Here is a 22468-nt window from a genome sequence, read left to right as displayed (position 1 = left end):
GAAAATGGGAGGGAATGGTGGTGGGAATACTGGTTCGGGAAATGAGGTTCTTATTGTCTTATTTCCTTAGTAAAGAGCTGTCAGCTACTTGTGACACACTAGAGAATGATGCCAAGGAGTTTGCTTTCCCTACATCTTGGAGGAGTTGCCGGGGGTTTAAAGCCTATAGTCTAACCTCAGGACAACTCTAAGTGTCTTAGGATCTCCGACAGAATTGGGTCTCTGGAAGGACTGTAAAAATAACTTCTGTTTTACTTTTTCTTGATAAATATCCTAGACTTGGGGAGCTGAGCAGAAGAATAAGTGATGGGTTGAATGGGTAGAGGAGCTCAGTGGCAGCTAATAGCTTTAATATGTCTTTGTATCTCTCTTGCTCTTTTCTCGTTCTCTTTCTCTCCCTTCCTTTGGTCTCTTTATTTCCTGTCTCCATTCCAGGCTTTCCTCTGGACAAAGCTGTTGCTTACTCCAAGCTTCGAAACCCCTTTCTTATCAATGATCTGGCCATGCAGTATTACATCCAAGATAGGTATAACTTCCTGTTGACCAGTGAGATGGGTGGCTTTGGGATCATGCGTGTTCAGGGAACCCACTCTGGGAGGGGCAGAGTCAAACCAACATGCCTAATTTTTGTACCATAATTTTGTGCCCTGGTGTCTTAATCCTGTGCAAATGAAATCCCCAGCCTCTCCCCTTAGTTACTCCCACCTCTCCCAGCTATTTTATTTGGGGGTGACAGGAGGGAGGTGTACCGGATCCTGCAGGAAGAGGGTATTGATCTGCCTCGATATGCTGTGCTCAACCGTGATCCTGCCCGGCCTGAGGGTGAGTACCTGGCCTGAGGGAGGGTTAGTCCTGCCTTTCCTTGCTTTCTATGACTTAGCCACGTTTCCATCTTCTAGACATCTCCTGTATACCACCTATCTATGTGGGGTTTTGGTTATTGGATTATGGGTGGGGTAAGAGCCATGAGTCTTCGGACAGAGGGTTGGACCTGTTATATAGAGATTTTACCTCGTCTATTACAAAGATATAGTCATAAAAATTTGAGGGTTATAGAGATGAAAACCTGGGGGAAATGAGAATTAGTAATATTCCACAACCTTAGGCCATAGAAATGACTACACATCCACCTTTCAGAATGCAACCTGATAGAAGGTGAAGACCAAGTAGAGGTCAATGGAGCTGTCTTTCCCAAGCCCTTTGTGGAGAAGCCAGTGAGTGCAGAAGACCACAATGTTTACATCTACTACCCCAGCTCAGCTGGAGGAGGAAGCCAGCGTCTCTTTCGTAAGGTAGGGGGGATATTTGAGCATCTGGGGAGTCAGAGAGGTGAAAGGGCAAGGATGAGATTGTGGGGAAGGAAGATGGAGAATTTGGGGACAGAGCAGAGAGTTGAGGCAACATTGTTTTTTCTTCTTTTTTTCTCTTGAAGATTGGCAGCCGAAGCAGTGTTTACTCTCCTGAGAGCAGCGTCCGAAAGACAGGGTCGTACATCTATGAGGAGTTTATGCCAACAGATGGCACAGATGTCAAGGTTATGGTGGATATAGGGATTTAAGAGATTACAGATGTGTGGGTGGGGATGGGGTACTTGGGAAGCAGGTGGAAGTATATGGGGAGGAGGTCCTAGAAAATAACATGATGTGAATGTGATTGGCTTTCATATTCAGGTGAAGATAATGAGTGGAGGATTCACATTTTCACTATCAGAGCAAGGGCAAGGCTGACTTAGAAAAATGGTATAATGTTGGTAAATTATTTTTAATAAGGACTACCTGACAGTAGTGGAGTCCCGAGGAGAAATTCATAATGATACTTCAGTAAGGCTCAGTAGGAAAAATGTTGGTCAGTCTCCTTAATGCTCAGGATTTGTTTTGTTTTTGTTGTTGTTGTTTTACTCTGAAACTCATCTACAGACCTAGTGCTCATATTGTCTTCTCATATACAGGGTGAGCTGTGGGCATACTCAGTGATGCTATGTACCTGCAGGTGTATACAGTGGGGCCAGATTATGCCCATGCTGAAGCTAGAAAATCTCCAGCTTTGGATGGGAAGGTTGAACGAGACAGTGAGGGGAAAGAGATTCGATATCCAGTCATGCTGACTGCCATGGAAAAGCTGGTGGCCAGGAAAGTCTGCGTAGCTTTCAAGGTAGAGGAGGGCCCAGGGAGGTTGTGAAATGAGGGAGAAAGGAAGGAACAGGGGTCTGGGAAGAGTAACTGTCTTGTTCTCATCTTTCTTCTTTTCCTTGCAGCAAACAGTTTGTGGATTTGACCTTCTTCGTGCCAATGGTCATTCCTTTGTGTGTGATGTGAATGGCTTTAGTTTTGTCAAGAACTCGATGAAATACTACGATGACTGTGCCAAGATTCTGGGGTAAGAGACATAGTGGTCTGCGCTGGGGAGAATGGGCTTACAGAAGAATATTTGAAAGTTTTTGCTTTATTTTAAATATCACGAATATGATTTAAAAGTGAAAAAGCAGGCCAGGCGCGATGGCTCATGCCTATAAACTCAGCACTTTGAGAGGCTGAGGCGGGTGGGTCACCTGAGGTCAGGAGTTAGAGACCAGCCTGGTCAACATGGTGAAACCCTGTTTCTACTAAAGATACAACCTTAGCCAGGCATGGTGGCGCATGCCTGTAATCCCAGCTACTAGGGAGGCTGCGGCAGGAGAATCGCTTGAACGCAGGAGGTGAAGGTTGCAGTGAGCTGAGATCGTGGCATTGCACTCCAGCCTGGGTGACAAGAGCAAAACTGCATCCCAATAAATAAATAAATAAATTAATTAATTAGATTAAAAAAATAAAAATAAGAAAGGAAGGGCTCCTCAGGCTCCTTGCCTTTCTAACACTGCCCCTCCCAGAGACCATTGTTGTTAACAGTTTTAGACATAACAATTTATCTTTTTCTGCCATATCCAAACTGTATTTCTTTTACTAAATGTGGTCATACTATAATACTGCTCTGCAACTTGACTTTCCAAGAAATTTGTCACGTAATGTATAAACCATTCAGAAATATATGAGGAATGATGACTATAGTGAGCATCTATGTATTCACCACCTAGCTTAAGAAATAAAATATTAGGAATATAGGTCGGGTGCGGTAGCTCACGCCTGTAATCCTGGCACTTTGGGAGGCTGAGGCGGGTAGATCACCTGAGGTCAGGAGTTTGAGACCAGCCTGACCAACATGGTGAAACCTCGTTTCTACTACAAATACAAAAAATTGGCCAGGCTCAGTGGCTTCCGCCTGTAATCCCAGCACTTTGGGAGGCCAGGGTGCATGGATCACCTGAGGTCAGGACTTCGAGACCAGCCTGGCCAACATGGTGAAACCCCATCTCTACTAAAAATACAAAAAAAAAATGAGCCAGGCATATTGGTGGGTGCCTGTAATCCCAGCTACTTGGGAGCTGAGACAGGAGAATCACTTGAACCCGGGAGGCGGAGATTGCAGTGAGCCGAGATCATGCCGCTGTACTCCAGCCTGGGTGACAAGAGTGAGACTCCATCTCAAAAAAAAAAACCCAAAAAAACCCAAAAAATTAGTCAGCCGTGGTGGTGGTCCCCTATAATCTCAGCTGATTGGGAGGCTGAGGCAGTAGAATCACTTGATCCCGGGAGGTGGAGGTTGCAGTGAGCTGAGATCATGCCATTGTACTCCAGCCTGGGCAACAAGAGCGAAACTCTATCTCAAAAAAAAAAAAAAAAAAAAAAAAATATATATATATATATATATATATGTATGTATATACACACACACACACGTACACATATGTATATATGTGTATATATGTACATATATATGTATATATACACATACATATATTCATCTATATACACATATGTGTGTATCTATATACACATACATGTGTGTATATACACAAACTATACACATATGTGTGTGCATGTACACATACGTGTGTGTGTGTGTGTGTGTATAATCGAAGCCCCTATGTACTCCTCCCTAGTAACATCCCCTCCCCATTCCCAGAGGGAACCACAATCCATAATTTGGTGTTTGTCATTCCATGTATTTATTTATATTTGTACTACATAAATATGGGTATTTGTTTGTATGTTTTTAGGCTTTTTATTAATGTATTCTTCTGCCTGCAGCCTGCTTGTTTTTGTGAGCTTCATTCCTCTGAGTAGTTCTGGTTTATTCATTTTTACATGGCTTCTTTGTTTCTCTTTCTAGGAACACCATAATGCGGGAGCTTGCCCCACAGTTCCAGATTCCATGGTCCATCCCCACGGAGGCTGAGGACATTCCCATTGTTCCCACCACATCTGGCACTATGTAAGCAAAAGCAAAACATCTGGAGTAACCTACTTAAGACCCATGGGATTCCTTAAGCCAGACTAATGGTTACTTCCTGACCCCACACTATCTAACGGATCCTAGGCCTCTTATACACAGTCTTCTTAACTCCACTTATATTCCCCCGCCGTTTTTTTTGTTTTGTTTGGTTTGTTTTTGAGACAGAATCTAGCTCTGTTGCCCAGGCTGGAGTGCAGTGGCATGATCTCGGCCCACAGCAACCTCCACCTCCTGGGTTCAGGTGAGCACATCTGGCTAATTTTTGTGTTTTTAGTAGAGACGGGGTTTCACCATGTGACCAGGCTGATCTTGAACTCCTGACGTCAAGTGATCCACCCGCCTCGGCCTTCCAACGAGCTGGGATTACAGGCATGAGCCACCATGCCCAGCCTCCATTTGTATGCCTAATCTCAGTTCCCTTTTCTTTTTCTTTCTTTCTTTTTTTTTGCGACAGGATCTGGCTGTGTCTCCCAGGCTGGAGTGCAGTGGTGCACTCATGGTTCACTGCAGCCTCTATCTCCTGGGCTCAAGTGATGCTCCCACCTCAGCCTCCCAAATAGCTGGGACCACAGGCGTGTGGCACCATGCCTGGATACTTTTTTTTCTTTTAACTTTTTTTATAGAGACAGACTCACCCTATGTTGCTCATGCTCACCCTATGTTTCTCCTGGGCCTAAGTGATCCTCCCACCTCAGCCTCCCAAAGTGCTGAGATCACAGGCCTGAGCCCTGCTCAGCCCCTCTGTTTTTTGACATGTCAAGTAATGTGATGACAGCAGGTGGGATGGGGGTGTGGGAGAGGCTCTGATAACATTTATGATCTTAGGATGGAACTTCGTTGTGTCATTGCAATTATTCGTCATGGGGATCGTACTCCCAAGCAGAAGATGAAGATGGAAGTGAAACACCCAAGGTCAGAAGAGTGTCCTAATTTACATAAATAGGTTTTTGTGAGGAAGACTGCATGGGGGGCAAGTCCTGGAGGCTTTGACTGTCTCATGCCACACTGGAGCTTCTCGTTACTTCTTCAGGTTTTTTGCTCTGTTTGAAAAACATGGTGGCTACAAGACAGGGAAATTAAAACTCAAGCGACCTGAGCAGCTCCAGGTAAGGTAGTGAATCTGGCCAGGAGGAGCAGTGCCATGAGAGAGATAGAGGATATGGCATTGGGAGTCTTGATAAAAGACTAGGATGGAAAGGTAACTGTCTAGGACTTGGCCTTCTGCATGGATACCTTATTATTTCCTCTAGGAGGTGCTGGATATCACAAGGCTGTTGTTGGCTGAACTGGAGAAAGAACCAGGTGGTGAGATCGAGGAGAAGACTGGAAAACTAGAGCAGCTGAAGTCTGTATTGGAGATGTGAGAAAGGGGATAGCAAAAGGGAGCCAATAACAGTGAGAATTGGGGTGCTGGAACAGAACATAAACTGTGACTTTATCCTGCAGGTATGGTCACTTCTCAGGTATAAACCGGAAGGTACAATTGACTTACTACCCTCATGGAGTAAAAGCTTCTAATGAGGGGCAAGGTAAGTTGTAGTCCCCCTTACCACTACCTCTCAGATCTTGTGTTCTTTTTATTTTTTTTGTCCATCTTCTTTCCCCACAAGATCTCTTTTACTTGAGCCTATAGATGACCTTTACCCCAAATTACGTCTCTGGTCTCCTCAGAAGACCTAACGTTTAGATGTTCCCACTATTTTTCTTAGATCTAGACCATTCACTGCCCCTTATTCCTTCAGATCCACAGAGGGAAACTCTGGCGCCATCTCTGTTGCTGGTACTGAAGTGGGGTGGAGAACTGACTCCTGCTGGCCGTGTTCAGGCTGAGGAGCTGGGGCGAGCTTTTCGCTGCATGTACCCTGGAGGACAGGGTGAGTGTTTTGGGGAGTGAACGCATAGCAGGGCCAGGATAAAATGATTAGAGAGTAAGTTGGGGAAAATGAAGGGACAGAGACAGTGGGGAAATGAATATTTTTTCTTCCACGAGTATTTATAGCAGTCCATTCCTGGTCCCCCACCTTTGTCCCCAGGTGACTATGCTGGCTTCCCTGGTTGTGGGCTGCTTCGTCTCCATAGCACTTTCCGCCACGATCTCAAGATCTATGCCTCTGATGAGGGTCGTGTTCAGATGACTGCTGCTGCCTTCGCCAAGGTGCATACTACAGTTCTGTAGTCCCAGTTTCTATTAGGTAGAGAAGCAGAGAGTTTGGAGAACCAGTTGGAGCATTTCAGGGTGCTTGTAGGCCAACTCAGAGAAGTTTCTGCATGTATCGGACCCATTCTGTACTACCGAGAATGAGCTGAGAATAATTGGTGAGGGTAGGCCCCATCTCTTCAACCAGCTCCCATTCGATCCCTGGGACCATCTAGGCCTAGGGATGCTAACCTGCAAGGGAAACAAATAGACCTTGTGCTTTCTCTTTAGGGCCTTCTGGCTCTAGAAGGGGAGCTGACACCCATTTTGGTGCAAATGGTGAAGAGTGCCAACATGAATGGGCTACTGGACAGCGATGGGGATTCCTTGAGCAGCTGCCAGCACCGGGTGAAGGCTCGGCTGCACCATATTCTACAGCAGGATGCGCCCTTTGGCCCTGAGGAGTACGATCAGGTCAGGCTCGAAAATAGCCTGGATCCCCAATTCCTAGAATTCTAAATAGTAGGGATCAATAATAACAGTATTTACTGCATGCCAGGCACTGTTTTAGTTATTTTACACATATATTATTTAATCCTTACAGCAACCCTTTGAGATAAGTACAAGTCCACAATCTCTTATGCATAATTTTGAAAATTAAAAAGATTTTTTTCTTGACATTGAGATTCATTTGGCAGCTAAACCTGACACGAACTGTCATAAGACTTTTATAATCCTTAGTTTTCCCACTTAGTGTAAATAGTCGTGCATTTTGTGGCAGAAATATTAATGTGTTTGGTTATGCCATGGGCCCTGATGGAGGTATTATATACATATGGCATATGTACTGTATTAACTTCTAAAGTCCCACAGATTCTCAGTTCCAAAGCACAGCTCTGATCCCAAGGATCCTGAACAAAAGAACGTTTCAGTTATCCATTGTTGCATAATAAACTACCCCAAAACGTAGTAACCTAAAACAGCAACCATTTTATTATCTCTCACAGTTCTGGGCTCATCTGATCTTGCTTGGAGTCTCTCTTGAAATTGCAGTCAGATATTGACTGGAGCTGGAACCATCTGGAAGTTCAGCTGGGATTGTGGGATGGCTGGCTCTCTCCCTCTTCATGCTCTCCCCGTAATCTCAGTGCCTCTTTTCTCCACATGGTTCTTCATATGGTTTCCGTAGCATGATAGCCAGATGTATTAAATGGTAGCTTTAGGGATATTCAAAAACAGAAGCTTAGAAGCTTTCTTAAAGTGTAGGCCCAGAATTAGCACAACATAACTTTGTTATTTTTTATTGGTAAAACAGTTACAGGGCCAGCCAGATTTAAGGGAAGGGAAGGAAAGGAAGACAAAGAATTGATGGTCATCTTTAAAGCACTACAAGGACTGCAGACCACAAGGACTTTCCTCCCATTTTACAGATGAGGAAACCTAGGCTCAGAAGAATCTAAGCAATTTTCCTCATGTCATCCAGCTAATACAAACCCAAGGGGTCTAACTCCAACGCCCAGGCTGTTACATTGCTTTATAGTATTAATCCCACTATATGCCATTACCCAATATGGTCGTTCTTTTTCCTGCATATCTAGGCCACAGATGACCAGGCAGTGGTTTTCTACTCTTCCCACTCCTCATTTCTGATATGTTCTTTTAAAAAAATGTTTAAAACTTTAGAATTGTGGTACCATTTTAACCATTTTTAAGTTTACAGTTCAGTAGCATTACATGTATTTACATTGTTGTGTAACATTTCTGATTGGTTCTTAAATGAGTTAAGTAGCTAAGCACATTGCTATGAGCCCATAGGATTTTCTGTGTTCTCTGAGTAGGACTTGATAAGGAACAGGACCTTGCTCCTTTACTTCCCAATCCATTGCTCACTGTCAAACTCAAAAAAGCTAAGGCAGCTTTCCTTTCTGCCTTGCCTTCTTTTGCGAGCAAGAATGAAACTTGTGAGGACCTAAACAGAATTGTGCATTTTCAGCCACAGTCTTGATTCTGCCTCCCCATTTCTCATTGACTGTTACTGTCCTACAAGCCTGAGTCAGAACCCAGTTTTGAGGCAGCATTTCTACTCTAGGCTCAGGCTAGCATCTTGTTTAGAGGAAGAAGATAATGTTATCTGTGATCTCTACTCATGAAAACATTCTGTGGAGATTTTGAGGGATTTTGGTTCAATCTTTATTCTCCAGTATTTTCCATGTGTATTCTAGAGCCCTCAAGAAAAGAACTTAGGTCTGTTTTATTTTCTCTGGACTCTTAAAATCAATCCCTCTTAGATGACTATATGCTAGAGCAGTGCCCTTACCTGAAGGCCTAGAACTGCTAGTATGCCCAGTAACCTAAGAATGCTCACTGGAGTGAACCAACATACAGAGCTGTATTGTGGGTAGTCTCTGTGTAATAAACTCACAGGAATCTGGGCAATTAGTGCTGAGCCTGTCTGGCTTTTCTTCTCTCTATTCTTCATAGCTGGCTCCCACCAGAAGTACTTCCCTGCTCAACTCCATGACTATCATCCAGAATCCTGTGAAGGTCTGTGATCAGGTATTTGCCCTGATCGAAAACCTCACCCACCAGATCCGGGAACGAATGCAGGACCCCAGGTCTGTAGGTGGGTATGAATACTACTATCTTCCCTTCAAGGTCTCAGGTATGGATGGGTTTCTCAGGCATGCTGGTGTCATCTCCTAAATGTCAGAGACCAGGCTTCCTCCTCCCTCTGGCTGTACTTCAGAGTTGTCAGGGTCTTTTGTTGGAGGTAAAATCTTTGATTCTTATCTGATTCCTGCCTTTCTTCCAGACCTGCAGCTCTACCACAGTGAGACACTAGAGCTAATGCTACAGCGTTGGAGCAAGCTGGAGCGTGACTTTCGACAGAAGAGTGGGCGCTATGATATCAGTAAGATCCCTGACATCTATGACTGTGTCAAGTATGATGTGCAGCACAATGGGAGTCTGGGACTTCAAGGCACAGCAGAGTTGCTCCGTCTCTCTAAGGCACTGGCTGATGTGGTCATTCCCCAGGTGTGTCTTGTATAAGGGACCTAGCCTGGGGATGAGGGTGTTGGGAAGGAAAGAGAGAAAAGGTGGAAAGGAAGGGTGATTTGGGACTAGAGGAAAGCAACTTAGAGAAGGAATAAGTTGAGTTGCTACATTTCTCAGGGTCCACTCTGGCTCTTGGTAAGTACAGGAGGCTAATTCAGGAGACACCTGGAAGAGGGGGAATGTAGTGGATATGAAAGAAGCCCTAGACGTGAGGTGAAGACAGGCATGATCTTGGTCCTGGGAATATGAGGCATGAGAAAACAAGATTTATTGAGGTATTTATTCCTGGCCTGTGGCCCCTAGGAGTACGGGATCAGTCGGGAGGAGAAACTGGAAATTGCTGTGGGCTTCTGTCTTCCACTGTTGCGGAAGATACTACTTGACCTGCAGAGAACCCACGAGGATGAGTCTGTCAACAAGCTGCATCCCCTGTGAGGGAGGGCTGGGAGGGGTGTTGGATGGAGGGAGGGGCATGTCAGGGAGCCTTGGGGGAATCAAAGCTGGGACAGCCTGGGGAACCAAGAATAGACAAGATTTTGGGATGGAAAGGAGAGAAGTCTTTGAGGTGGGAGGAGGGAGTTTGCAGAAGGGTGGGAACAGGGTTAACTGACTGTGTGAGTGATTTAGCTGTTATCTCAGGTACTCCCGAGGTGTGCTCTCCCCAGGTCGCCATGTTCGAACGCGTCTCTATTTCACCAGTGAGAGCCATGTCCACTCCCTGCTCAGTGTCTTCCGTTATGGAGGACTTCTTGATGTAAGGATCCTCCTTCTTCTTTAGCCTGTGAACAGCTTTTTCCCAGCATTCTTTTACTCTTCTCAAATGAAAGCTTTCTCCATTCTCATTGGCTCCCTGCTCATTCTCTGACTCCCATTTCCTTAGGCAATGGCTTACCTCTTTTTTGCATTTGGTAGGAGACCCAGGATACACAATGGCAGCGAGCTTTGGATTATCTTAGTGCCATCTCAGAGCTTAACTACATGACCCAGATTGTCATCATGCTTTATGAGGACAACACACAGGTGAGGAGCTAGCAGTTGGGAGATGAGAGGAAGGCCCCTTCTTTTGACTTCTATTTTAAAAAAAACAAACTTGCTTATCCTTATAATTTGGAGAATCCAGCTAGGTGTGGCACTTATGCACAGCATGACAGAGAGTATCCACTAGGTTCCTACTGGAACGGAAAATATGTTCTGGGATGTTGTTGAGCCAGAGAGGTAACCTAGAGCACAGCTCTGGCATTAGGAAGAGTATGGAATTTGGGACAATGTTATGAGTCTTATTTCCTCAAACATGGTTATACATATACCTTCTGCATACGGCTCCACAATGATACTTTTTTTTTTTTTTTTTTTTGAGACAAGGTCTCCCTCTGTCACCCGAGCTGGAGTGCAGTGCTACAATCTGAGCTCACTGCAGTCTTGCAACCTCTGCCTCCTGGGCTCAAGTGATCCTCTCACATCAGCCTCCCGAGTAGCTGGGATGACAGACATGTGCCACCATGCCCGGCTAATTTTTTGTAGAGATAGGGTCTCAACATGTTGCCCAGGGTGGTGTCGAACTCCTGGACTCAAGTGATCTGCCTGCCCCAGCCTCCCAAGGTGCTAGGATTACAGGTGTGAGCCACTGCTCCTGGCCCACAAGATATCTTTAAATGTTTTGCTATATGCACCACAGCCAAGCTGAGTTATTGTGGAAGGTGATGGGAAGGGTTGTAAAGCTGGAAGTTCAAAAGTCATGTGCAATGACAAAATCACAAATGGTAGAGATGAGGGAGTGAGGATCCTGTAAGAGACAATATATAGTTGAAAGGAAGCTGTAACAGGTCAGCCCCAGAGTGGGAGTAGACCCTGAATTCCTGGGAGGATGAATCCCCTTGAGTTCCTCTCTACTTCCACCACAATATCCAGTTTCTCCCAACTTCCCCCTCTTGTGGTTATGCTCCATAGGATCCCTTATCAGAGGAACGGTTCCATGTGGAGCTACACTTCAGCCCCGGAGTGAAAGGTGTTGAGGAAGAAGGCAGTGCCCCAGCTGGCTGTGGATTCCGTCCAGCCTCTTCTGAGGTGGGTCAGAGTGCTGGGATTTGGGAGTGAAGGACTTAGGAACCAAGTGGTGGGAAGCAGTACAGGGAGAAGTAAAAGGGCTGGGTAGTCTGGGATTAGGATTTTGGAGGCCATTAACACCTCTCTTATCTGCCTTTTATTGTATAGAACGAGGAGATGAAAACCAACCAAGGCAGTATGGAGAACCTGTGTCCAGGAAAGGCATCAGATGAACCAGACCGGGCATTGCAGACTTCACCCCAGCCTCCTGAGGGCCCTGGCCTCCCGAGGAGATCACCCCTCATTCGTAACCGAAAAGCTGGTTCCATGGAGGTAATGAGAGGGCCTTGGGAAGAAATGAAGGGGTGGCAGTGCTCATAGGACTATATCCACAGATCCACTAGATCCCCCTGGGGGTCTCTTGGGACTTGAAGCAGAGTCCTCCTGCTCTGATTGATATGTTTTACTTAATCTCTCTTTCACAGCTGGTCTCCCAATAGAGCTTCTTTAACCTGGTTGCTACTTCTCAGATTAAAGAGTTGCCATTGAGGGATGCCTGAGAGATAAGGGTTTAAAGAGATAAGATTAAGAAGGAGGCCTCTGGATGAATTTGAAAAGGTAGTTCTTTAAAAGGAAATCTAGTGGAAACAGCTTGAACTCTGGGCCAAAATCCCAGTCTAATACTTGGAAGCTGTGTGACTTTGGCTGGGTAACTTCTCTACATTTCTCTGACCTTAACTTCTCTAAGCCTCAGTTTTTTTTCACCTCTAAAATGTGAGTAGTATCCACTTTATAGATGCTCAACAAGCAGTAATATATTAACAATACAATTGGTATTAAAGGTCCAGCCCTCTCCAGCTCTTGGTCACCTTGGGTAAAAATTATAGCTCAGATAGGAGCAAATACCTGGCACATTATCTGTATTGTCATTCCAGAAAGTGGGTCAGTCAAGAGCTCTGTCTGTCTTCCTCTTGTTCTGATGAGGATCTTTATCAGCATGGGCCTATATTCTGCTATTCTTGGAGTTTGTTTCTAGTTCTGGTTCTAGCTCTCTAGCCTAAAGGCAGTAAGTGTTATTAATCTCATATTGTGTCCAGCTAACCATCTGAGGTTTTTGTTTTGGTCTTTTTCCTGGAAAAACTGTTTCTGTCTTTGGCCCAATTATATCCTTTTTTTTTTTTTTCCCTATCTAGCTCCTTCTGTATCACTTACATTCATTTTGACAGCACAATTTATCCCTGTCTCAGAGACTTTGACTGTCTGATTTAGATTCTGCTCTGTCCTAATGACTGTGTTCACCCTGGCTCGGTGCCAGGTCTCTATCTTAGAGGAATTGGTTTTTCCATTTTAGGGATATATCAGAAGAATCTATAACGAGCTGACCTAGGTTCAGCAAAAGGTTTGCAATTCAGATTTTGGAGAAAGCTGAGAAGACGAACTACAGTCTCTTCTTTTGATTCATCCTTTACTTCCTGATTATTTTAAGGTGAAACTGACATCGGTAATATGCAGAGTTTCTTTAGGTAGGATAGACATTATTTTCTCTTTGAGGTGTAGGTGTAGGTTGGTATCCGTAGTACTCTATTACCCTTTATACTCACATGCAATAGATCACATGGATAGAATGATACATAATCTTCCATCAATAAACTGCTCCTCCAAATGTCTTTCCTATTCACATGGTCTGCTAGTCTCTCCTGGTATTGTTGTGCCTGAACCGCGTCCCCCACCCCCCAACCATTTTTTTCTGGTTTATGCAGTCATAAGACATAGACAGCTGGGTGTGGTGGATCACACCTGTAATCCCAACACTTTGGGAAGCCTAAGTGGGAGAATCATTTGAGGCCAGGAGTTCAAAACCAGCCTGGGCAACATGGCAAGATCCTGTCTCTACAAAAAATTTTAAAACATTATAAGTTGGAAAAAAAAAAAAAGGCACAGGTAAAGGAAATCTCTGTGTATCATCTCTCAGACTTGATAAAATTGACTTCTTTCAGGCCTATAGGAAGCTTCCTATTGTAATCACAGTCCTTTTTTTCAATTACTAGTGCTGCTTAGACCCTGGCTTATCCGGGGTGATGGTTGTCCAGGATATTTTCCTCAGCTTTGCAAGAAAATTATCTCTCTGCTCCTTGGTCACAAAGCCTTATGATACTAATATTAATGTTTATCTTCCTTGCTCTATAAATATAGGCATACAACTTATCCTTCCCTCCATCCCTTCTTCTCCTCGTCATCTCATACTTTTTAACTATTTTAGATTATAAAACTTATGACCTTTATAGCAGCTATGCCCTAGCTGGTCATGCTCTCTAGCCCTGTAACTAGCTCTGCCCTGTGGGCCCTGGGGCTTTTGGGAGCCTGGGGTTTAAAGGAGCCGTGACCGGCTTTCCACCCGGTCTGATTGCAGGTCATGAACATGCAGTGCACAGGGAACCTGGACCTCATCCCCTTGCGGGGATGGCGCTGCAGGAGGTCGGGAGACCTCCTCCGGCCTTCCCTAGCCATCGGCCTACAGCCCCGGGCTGTGTCCACCATTCACCTGGCATCCTGCACACAGGTGTCCCTCCCTACCTCACCTTCCTGTCTTGCCTTCTGTCTTTGCCTTTTGGGATCTAGGGGCTCAGACACTATCTGGGTGGGATGTGTGTGTTTTGGGGGTTGTGTGATTGGGCCCTTGTGGGCATTGTAAGAATTCTGTTTCATGTTTCTAGGGGTGAGACAGTTGGAGGGGCGGGCTTCTTGGTTCTAACAAGGAATGTAGTATGGTTGCAGTAGCCACAGCTCTCCCATGGAAAGAAGAGAGGGTGGCCAGACTCTTATTTGTGGCTGAGCCATTGTGATTGGCTTTCTGAGTCTGGTGGGGGGATAGATACAATTAGGAAACTCTGCTCTGCTGAGAACTAGGAATGGGTTGAATAATGATTTCTCAAACTCAGATTGGGAATGGGAGGGCTGTGGGAAAGGCATCTTGAAAATAGAAGTGCCTTCTAGTGTAAAAAATGCCCCGGACAGTTCCCTCCATAAAGTACATTCTCTGTTCCCTTTTCATCCCTCTTCCCCTATAAATCCTTTGGTACTTCCAAACTTTCTAACATTGCTTGGCTTTGTAGGGACAGGAATCCAGGACCTGGGTTTTATACTTTGGGGTTGAGGTGGCCAAATGATTAATATAGAGTCCTTTTTCTGCAGGTACTTTCTGAGACTTCATCCTCGAGGCCTGGTGGCTACCGGCTCTTTTCATCTTCACGGCCACCCACAGAAATGAAGCAGAGTGGCCTAGGTATGGTTTTGCCAGCATTTCTCACCTATTGTTGGAAAAGTTGTCTGTCTGTTCTTCAGAGTTTTATTGTGGGAAACCTTTGTCATGGGATTTGGGACTGTCCAATCAGTGGAATATCATCAGGTGGAGGTAGGGAGGATGAAGTGGGAGAAGCCATAGTTAGATGTGAACTTGGATCTCAGATGATTATTCCATCCCAGGAAGGTGTTTATCTCTTGATTTTCTATACCAACCACATCTCCCTGGCCAAAGGGCGTTTTTCTGGCCTTCCCTCTCATTCCTTATCTGTCTCTCCAGTCTAGCCCAGACCTTAAGGGGCCATGGAGACTCTGAACCTTCAGAGTTATCAGAGACAGAGCTATAAATAGAGGTACTTGCAACCCTCATAAATGTCGTATTCCTCATTTGAAGAAATGTGCCATGTCTTCCCCTGAAACCTGTGTTTTTCACATCCCCGCTCTTGCCCTTCCTACCACCTTGCCCTTTCCTCCATCATCTCCTAATCCTGTAACTTTTTCCCCTTCCTTCTGGAAAATTGACAAGTCTGAGACTGGTGTAGTGGCAGAGGCATCTCTCAGGACTTTGAGGAAATGTCTCTTGATTTTTGGATCCCTGGAAAGGGGTAGAGAACATCATTCAGCTTTTTCTAAGAGCACAGACGGCAGGAAGGACCAAGCCTCGGAGGGTATTGTATTCTTTGGGTGGGGGGCGGTCCTTGGGAGGAACTATCTCTGAGCACAGTGCCTTGTGAGCCATTAATTAGAACTGGAGGTCAGACATGATTGTGTGGGGTCTGGTCTTGGTCCCCTGGCTGTTTCTGTCTTGTCCTATTATTCTCTCTATTTAGCGCCTCTAATTTTTCTGTTGCCTTTGTCCTTGGCACCCATTTTCTTGGCTCCAAAATGGTCAGCTTTTGGACTAGCAAGGGGGAGAAAGGTTTTGGTAACTTTCCAGGCTAATTTTATGAGAATAAGTTGCCTTCTAGATTCCTGAAATGAGGAAGATGGTTTGGGGCATGAGAAATAAATGACAAGTGTGTAGGTCTGGCCAGGCGCAGTGGCTCATACCTATAATCCCAGCACTCTGGGAGGCCGAGGAAGGCAGATCACTTGAGATCAGGAGTTCTGAGACTAGCCTGGCCAACATAGTGAAACCCCATCTCTACTAAAAATACAAATATTAGCTGAGCATGGTGATGCATGCCTGTAATCCCAGCTACTTGGGAGGTTGAGACACGAGAATTGCTTGAACCCAGAAGATGGAGGTTGCAGTGAGCTGAGACTGTGCCACTGTACTCCATCCTGGGTGACAGAGTGACACTCTGTCTCAAAAAAAAAAAAAAAAAAACCCAAAACAACAATAGTGTAGATCTAAGAAATGAACCTCTCTTCCCAGAAGTCCCAGGAAAGAATAGGTTTCAGACAGACTGGAAAAGAGGATAGGTGTGTCTGTCCCAGTTAAGTGGGCCATGGGAATGCTTTCAAGAGCAAGGCAGAAGTATAGACATGGAACTGGTTGGCAGATGGTGGTGGTAAGGTAGAGACCACCCTCTGAGATGATCTGAGGACTGGGCAGAACAGAGTTGGCATGACTGCACCAGAAAAGTATTCAGTGGAGGAAGTGTATGTAGGACAAAGCTTGGGGTGGTCTGGGATAGAGCCAGCTAGTTTTAGCTTCTCTGAAGAAAAGCAGTCATATTTAGCAACTGTTATTACTCTCTGGAATCTCATTCTAGAGCCTGTTTGAACATGAAAGGTGGAGGAAGTTGCTGTATAGGGGAGAGGTCCTGAATTCCAGGGTGGGAATCATCAGGCATCTGAACTTCCTGATTGCTCTGGTGACCCCAAAATCCTGGGACCCCTGAAACCATGGTCCCTTCTTGGTGGCCTCAAGGGAATTGAACTCCTTTCCACTCCATCCATTTCCCCTGTGAATGTTAAGTCCCAAGCCAAACCCAGGGTCTTGGCTAAGATGGATTTGGAAGTAGAGAGGCAAATCCTGAGAACTTGGGTATCAGTCTTGTTTCTTCTTGACCACTCTGTCCTTATAGGCTATAGTAGGAGAAGGGACTGTGGAGTCCTAACCCTCCTCTAGATCAGCTGTTGGGGACAGTGACTGGTCTGATTTATTTCATACTTCAGAGATTATTCATATTTTATTTAATCCTCTCATTGGCAATGGAATTCTCTTTGTTTTCTTAGAATTTATATGTGTGGGCAACTGGCTTTGAGCATAGGCTTACATGATAATACACTTTTGCAAGCAGAACAAACGTGTCTTTTTGTTGCTATTTCCTGTATTCCTTCTTAGTAGGGTGCTCCTCACATAATAGGCGTGCTCTACATATAATCAACTGATTCTTCACATGCCCTTCAATTTGTGTCCATCTTGACTTTAGAAACTGCTGGTTCCTAAAAAAAATAGTTATTTATTTTCTAACAATACAGTTGGTCCTCAGAGTCAGGAGACCTGGATTCTAGTCCAGCTTAGCTTCTAAAAAACTATGTGACCTTGAGCAAAGGAGGTCCCTTTTGGATCTCAGTTTCTTCATCTCTAAAATAAGAAAGTTGAACTGGATGATCTATGAGTCCCTTCTAGCTTAAAAAATTCAATGAGGCAGGGGGCTGTGGCTCACACCTATAATTCCAGCACTATGGGAGGCCAAGGTGGAAGGATCACTTGAGCTCAGGAGTTAGAGACCAACCTGGGCAACATAGTGAGACCTCGTTTCTACTAAAAATAAAAAAATTGTCCAGGCATGATGGTGTGTGCTTGCAATCCCAGCTACTTGGGAAGGTAAGATGGGAGGATCACTTGTGCTTGGGAGACCAAGGCTGCAGTGAGCTATGATTGTGCCACTGCACTGCAGCCTGGGCAACAGAGTGAGACCCTGTCTTAAAAAAAAAAAATTGTGAGCCTCATACTTTCATTCTTGGGAAAGGTCAAAAGGCCTGAAGGGAGGGGATGTTGGAAGAAAAACTTAGGAAGGATTGGAAGGGTGCCAGCTGAGTGTTCAGAATATAGTCTCTAGCTTCAGTCAAAGCCTTTTCCTTTCAAATATACAAGGACTAGATTTCTGGGTTTCTCAAGCTATATATCCAGGATAAGGGGTGCCGAATTAAATCTGGGGGGAATCTAGAGGGACCTACCTGTTATTTTAGCATTTCTGAGAGCCACCTGAAGAGCACAGTCTATCCCTTTCAGTAGCTTTGAATCCCCTAATATGACTAACCCTGCATTTGTAGTGGCCTCTTGTCTCTGCCATGTAGCTCTTCAGAAGAATCCCCCTTTTGCTTGCCCACTGTGACTATGGAGAAGTGTAAAGCCATTTGTGGTTATGTGGAATGGCCACATGGTGGTGGCTCTGAATGGCTGCGTGTGTGTCTTGATGTTATCATGTGAAGTTGTGTATAGTTCTGTGTGATAGTTGTGGCTTTACGTGGCTACTAACGCACTCCCGGCCTTGCAGGCTCACAGTGCACAGGGCTGTTCAGCACCACAGTGCTGGGTGGCTCCTCCAGTGCCCCGAATCTTCAGGACTACGCCCGCAGCCATGGCAAAAAGCTACCACCTGCCAGTCTGAAGCACCGAGATGGTATGTGGGTGGGTTTTGGGGGATAACTCCTTTTTTCACTTGTCTCTCAGCAAGGACATAGCTCAAGATCTATTCATGCTTAAGATGACACTGGCCTTATGACAAGTTTTCTTCATCAGTAATAGATGGGAGAAGGAACCAGGACCCCTTTCACCCCTCCATTTGCATTCCCTCTTGCCATAAAAATACTACTTATTTATGCTTATCCCTTCATAATCTCCCACACACAGTCCTGCTGCATCAGTTTGTACTCTTTCCTGGATTCTGGCCTGTAGGGGTAAGGACCAAGGAGGATGATGCATGGTTGGGAAGAAAGTGGTGGAACCTCGATTAAAATCCAGCAAGTTGGGTTTAGGGAAGGGAATGTTACTCAGCTAAGGCAGAAAAGATAATGTGGAAAGAGACCAGGGGAAGGGATGAATATTTCTGTGAAGATTTTATTTCCAAATGACCAGAAAGAAGACACAGTGGTAAAATTAGGGTTGTTTGTAGGGGTGTATTGTGGTAGAGATGACACATTGATTCCTAAGAGATTTATCAAAGGAAAAGAGATTGACGTGTGTTAGTTAGAAATCCAAGGGATGGGGAGGGGAGCAGGTCAGATAACTAACTTTAAAGAACAGAATATCTTGCGGGCAAACTCCAGAGCAGAGGGTGGGGACAAGGGTGGGTATAATCCCCATGATGTCTTTTCTCCCCAGAGCTCTTGTTTGTCCCGGCCGTAAAACGATTTTCTGTGTCGTTTGCAAAGCATCCGACTAACGGTACGTTTGCTTCTGACTCAATGTCATTCCTCCTCACCATGTCACCTCTAGACACTTAACTCTGAGTTTCGACACTGACTTTGCCTCTCCTTCCACTGTGTTGACACCCTGCTGTCTCTGACTGAGCCACTCACTAAGTGTCCCTCCTGGGATGGTTTCCTTGTGACAGCCTTAGTCTTGGCTGCAGCCTGGCTGCCCCATCCCTGTGGCAACTCAGGGTCTTACTTCCATAATCACGATCATCACCATTATGTCACTTTTGTCAGCATCACCACCAAAACACTGATTAAACCTCTCCCTTTCCTATCACATGACTGCCAGGCTGTGTACAGATATGATGGTTCCCCTTCTTAGGATGGGAATAGTGTTTCCTAGATTGATTCCATTTCTTCTCTTCCCCCATACCCCCAATTCCTCAGCTGATATAACTTTGATCTTTCTGTGTTTTCTCCAACTCTTTTGTTGGGGTGGATGTGGCTGACTAGTTTGTTCCTCTTTCGGAGCAATGCTGCAGTTCCCAGCTCCTAAGCCTACTTATATGGGTGTTAGTCTTGAGTATATAGTTTCCCATCTCCATATTTCTTTCTCCTGCCATTATGTGTATTTTGTGTGGCTCTTGTGCTCCTGACATTTGCTTTATGTTACTACTAACCTATTGCCTGGGCCTAGAAAACAAGAGCCCAGGTTGCTTTGGGATAAAAATAAAAAGAAAGGAGTAGGAGGTAGTAGGTAAAAGGAAAAGGACTGTACCTTGAGTTTTTAAGTGTAGTTTCCATGTGGCACCAGCCTACCTATGGTAAAGCTATTGCAGAGAAGTTTGAAGAGTGGAGATGTCTGCTGGGGATTCTGGGGGAGCTTAGGAAGGAATAATATTTTAAGAACATTGAAGAACTGGGTCTGCCCACACTAAGGTGGGAGAGCTTGGAGATCTCTGTAAACCATAAATTGAAGGGTATGGTCTCTTTGTAGGGTATAGCAGGAGAACCCAGGCTCACTCTCTTTCAAAGTTTTATCCTTGGTATCCTTATTTGTCTCTCTGTATTATATTTTGTCTTCAAGGTAAATCTAGGTTTTTTAGGTATGATTTTCTTCTATTCAAGAGCTAAGACTCTCTGAGGGAAGTAAAACTAGGCTGGCTTCCTGACTAGAAAACCTCTATTGCTAATCTCCTATTGCCTAGCAAGTGACAGCTGCTAGATTTTAGCCCAGTCAGGTTGTACATCTTCACAAGGCACTGCTGAAATCTCTCCCTAGGTTGACCAGCCTATGCTGGCTCAGTTTATCCCTGCCCCCAGGCTCCCAATTGTGCCTGTGGCAGGAGTTCCCATTCAGAGCCTCATGGGTGTGCCCGCTCATTTAGCTTCAAGCTCTTCTGGCCTTCATGTGCCACAGCCATCTCCAGAATAGAACCCGATGCATGAATAGCATAGCCTGGGACTTGGACTTAGGGTCCACAATATAGTACAAGGAACGTGGGCTCCTGAAATCAGAGCTATTTCCTATATCTCCTAGTTCTTAGGTGCCATAAGAAAAGACCCAAGTCCATGAAACAGACCCTCAGACCTATATACCTCCGGTTCCCCGAAGCCCTATTTAGCAGCCTCACCCGTTGAGGAAGATTTAATTCTGCTAAAAGGAGTTGAGGAAAAAAGAGCTGGAAAATGCAGGTGTTGTGCAGGAAAACAAATTTAAGATCTCCAATACCCTGCACACTTCCTCAGGGGTCTTGTGGCCTCCTTTGTTTTTCTTATGCTGGAGCTTGGAGGCTAACATGCTTAAGAAGCCAGAATCTGGGCTCTACCTGTTGACAATAGGAGAAATTTGGAGCTGTATGTCACTTGCTGAGGAAGATTATCTAGATTCAATTTGACCCTCAAGAAATATGAAGGCTCTTCTCCATGGCCAAGATCTTGCTTGACTGACCAGCAATTACAAAGTGGATGTTTTGTCTGTAGTTGCAGATAAGTCACAGCAGCTCCGTCATCACCATCTCCTTGCCATGATATCCGACTTTGAAACAGCAGCTGGAAATATTGGACCTGGCTTTGGAAAAGAGGCAAGGCAGTGTGTCTTCACACTTTGATGGGAGAGCAGCCCTCAGCCTTTCTCTGCCTTTGTTCCTAATAAGCTGCTTTTATATCCTGTAACTATATCCAGCACACAAGTATAGCCTGTTACTAAGCTGCACACTGAATTCACCAAAGTAAATTAATAAAGTGGGAAAGACTGTGGCTCACCCTCATCCAGAATGTCAGGGTGTGACCACTGGATTTGTCAAGCCCGTTATCTTCTAGGGACCCATATAACTATGTGACCATTGGTACATAGTTAGTGCTTACAAGACTAGCCTAGGTAGAGCTGAAATCTGTCCTGACATCCAAGCTAAGGTCTCTGAAGACCACAGTCTCATGGGATCACCTTGTGGAGCCAGTTCTGGTCTGGGAGTTTTGAGCAGTCATCCTGAGCTGCCTTGTTTCTACCTTCTCTATACCAACATCCTGTATTCAAGTTCTTGTCCATCCTCACATCTTGTCTTAAGATCCCATATCTTTTCTCTAAGATCTTTTCACTGTTGTTCCTCTTACACCCCTCTCCACATGCCTTTGCCTGCCTTCAACCTTTTGTAGCTGAATTACATCATCCACAAAGTTTGCCAAGTAGCTAAAATGAGGGGTTCAGAATCAAAGCTTTTCCACTCATCAGCTGAAAAATTACAGTTAGACTCACCAGCAGTGGGAAGAAAATATAAAATTATCCAACTTTCAGCTTGTGTAATGGATACAGTATCTCTAAGTCCTGAGTTTTAGTGTACCTTTTTTTTTAACTGATTGTTTAAACAACAGTAAGGTAAAGAATGGTTAGTCAACATTGGTATTTTCACATACTGATTCCATTTTCCACACATACCGTTTTAAAGGAGTTCTACACCTGGTTTCCTGCCAGTCTCCTGTGCCAACTGCCTAATACCGTCCCTGTCTTTGGCTATCCTCGAGTGTGGTCCAGAAGGCCTGCCCTACAAAAGAGCCTTTTTAGCTTGACTATCTTGATAACCCAGTACCATCTTTGACACTCTGAGTGACTTTGAACTTTTCAATTTTTATCCCTACTTCATAAATCCATTCACCTGAGAATGCAGGCCCTAAGTAGGGTTCATCCAATGATGAGGGATCCTGAAGCTGTAGTCAAGACTCCCAGCCACAAAACTGCCAGCTCACCCCTGTTCACAATGATGTGACTGATGTCTACAAGCACTGACTGAA

General features: G+C 44.9%; 1 protein-coding gene and 1 long non-coding RNA gene across 24 annotated transcripts in view; one reads left to right on the top strand and one right to left on the bottom strand.

Moving 5' to 3' along the window:
* The window catches only part of PPIP5K1 (diphosphoinositol pentakisphosphate kinase 1), a 57346-nt gene that overhangs the window by 7143 nt on the left and 27735 nt on the right, over window positions 1–22468 (top strand). For 10 of the 21 annotated variants that reach the window (XM_055363552.2, XM_055363551.2, XM_055363549.2 and 7 more), the window contains 24 exons: window positions 436–526; window positions 737–822; window positions 1138–1292; window positions 1433–1534; window positions 1990–2151; window positions 2255–2376; window positions 4207–4308; window positions 5155–5241; window positions 5360–5435; window positions 5580–5689; window positions 5776–5858; window positions 6072–6203; window positions 6363–6484; window positions 6758–6940; window positions 8948–9089; window positions 9279–9502; window positions 9827–9954; window positions 10163–10277; window positions 10436–10543; window positions 11471–11587; window positions 11735–11899; window positions 14759–14849; window positions 18319–18444; window positions 19146–19208. In XM_055363552.2, the coding sequence (XP_055219527.2) occupies window positions 436–526; window positions 737–822; window positions 1138–1292; window positions 1433–1534; window positions 1990–2151; window positions 2255–2376; window positions 4207–4308; window positions 5155–5241; window positions 5360–5435; window positions 5580–5689; window positions 5776–5858; window positions 6072–6203; window positions 6363–6484; window positions 6758–6940; window positions 8948–9089; window positions 9279–9502; window positions 9827–9954; window positions 10163–10277; window positions 10436–10543; window positions 11471–11587; window positions 11735–11899; window positions 14759–14849; window positions 18319–18444; window positions 19146–19208 (2892 nt within the window). Of the gene's footprint in view, window positions 1–435; window positions 527–736; window positions 823–1137; window positions 1293–1431; window positions 1535–1948; window positions 2152–2254; window positions 2377–4206; window positions 4309–5154; window positions 5242–5359; window positions 5436–5579; window positions 5690–5775; window positions 5859–6071; window positions 6204–6362; window positions 6485–6757; window positions 6941–8947; window positions 9090–9278; window positions 9503–9826; window positions 9955–10162; window positions 10278–10435; window positions 10544–11470; window positions 11588–11734; window positions 11900–14758; window positions 14850–18318; window positions 18445–19145; window positions 19209–22468 lie in introns of those variants that run through there. The other 11 variants (XM_063698957.1, XM_055363555.2, XM_063698958.1 and 8 more) reach the window with 7 other exon arrangements.
* LOC109023378 (uncharacterized) lies at window positions 6294–22226 on the bottom strand. Of its 3 annotated transcripts, XR_004067389.3 has the most exons (3): window positions 13168–13363; window positions 7472–7683; window positions 6294–6514 (listed from the first exon to the last, which is right to left on the bottom strand). It is a non-coding gene; the product is annotated as an uncharacterized lncRNA (long non-coding RNA). The 3 variants fall into 3 exon arrangements; XR_004067387.3 differs by lacking the exons at window positions 6294–6514; window positions 13168–13363 and adding an exon at window positions 22116–22226 and having other exon boundaries at window positions 7437–7683; XR_008672051.2 differs by lacking the exons at window positions 6294–6514; window positions 13168–13363 and adding an exon at window positions 17092–17171 and having other exon boundaries at window positions 7437–7683.

Source organism: Gorilla gorilla, chromosome 16 (assembly GCF_029281585.2).
Source record: "Gorilla gorilla gorilla isolate KB3781 chromosome 16, NHGRI_mGorGor1-v2.1_pri, whole genome shotgun sequence".
NCBI classification, from domain to species: Eukaryota; Metazoa; Chordata; class Mammalia; order Primates; family Hominidae; genus Gorilla; species Gorilla gorilla.
This window is presented reverse-complemented; position numbering and strand designations above follow the sequence as displayed.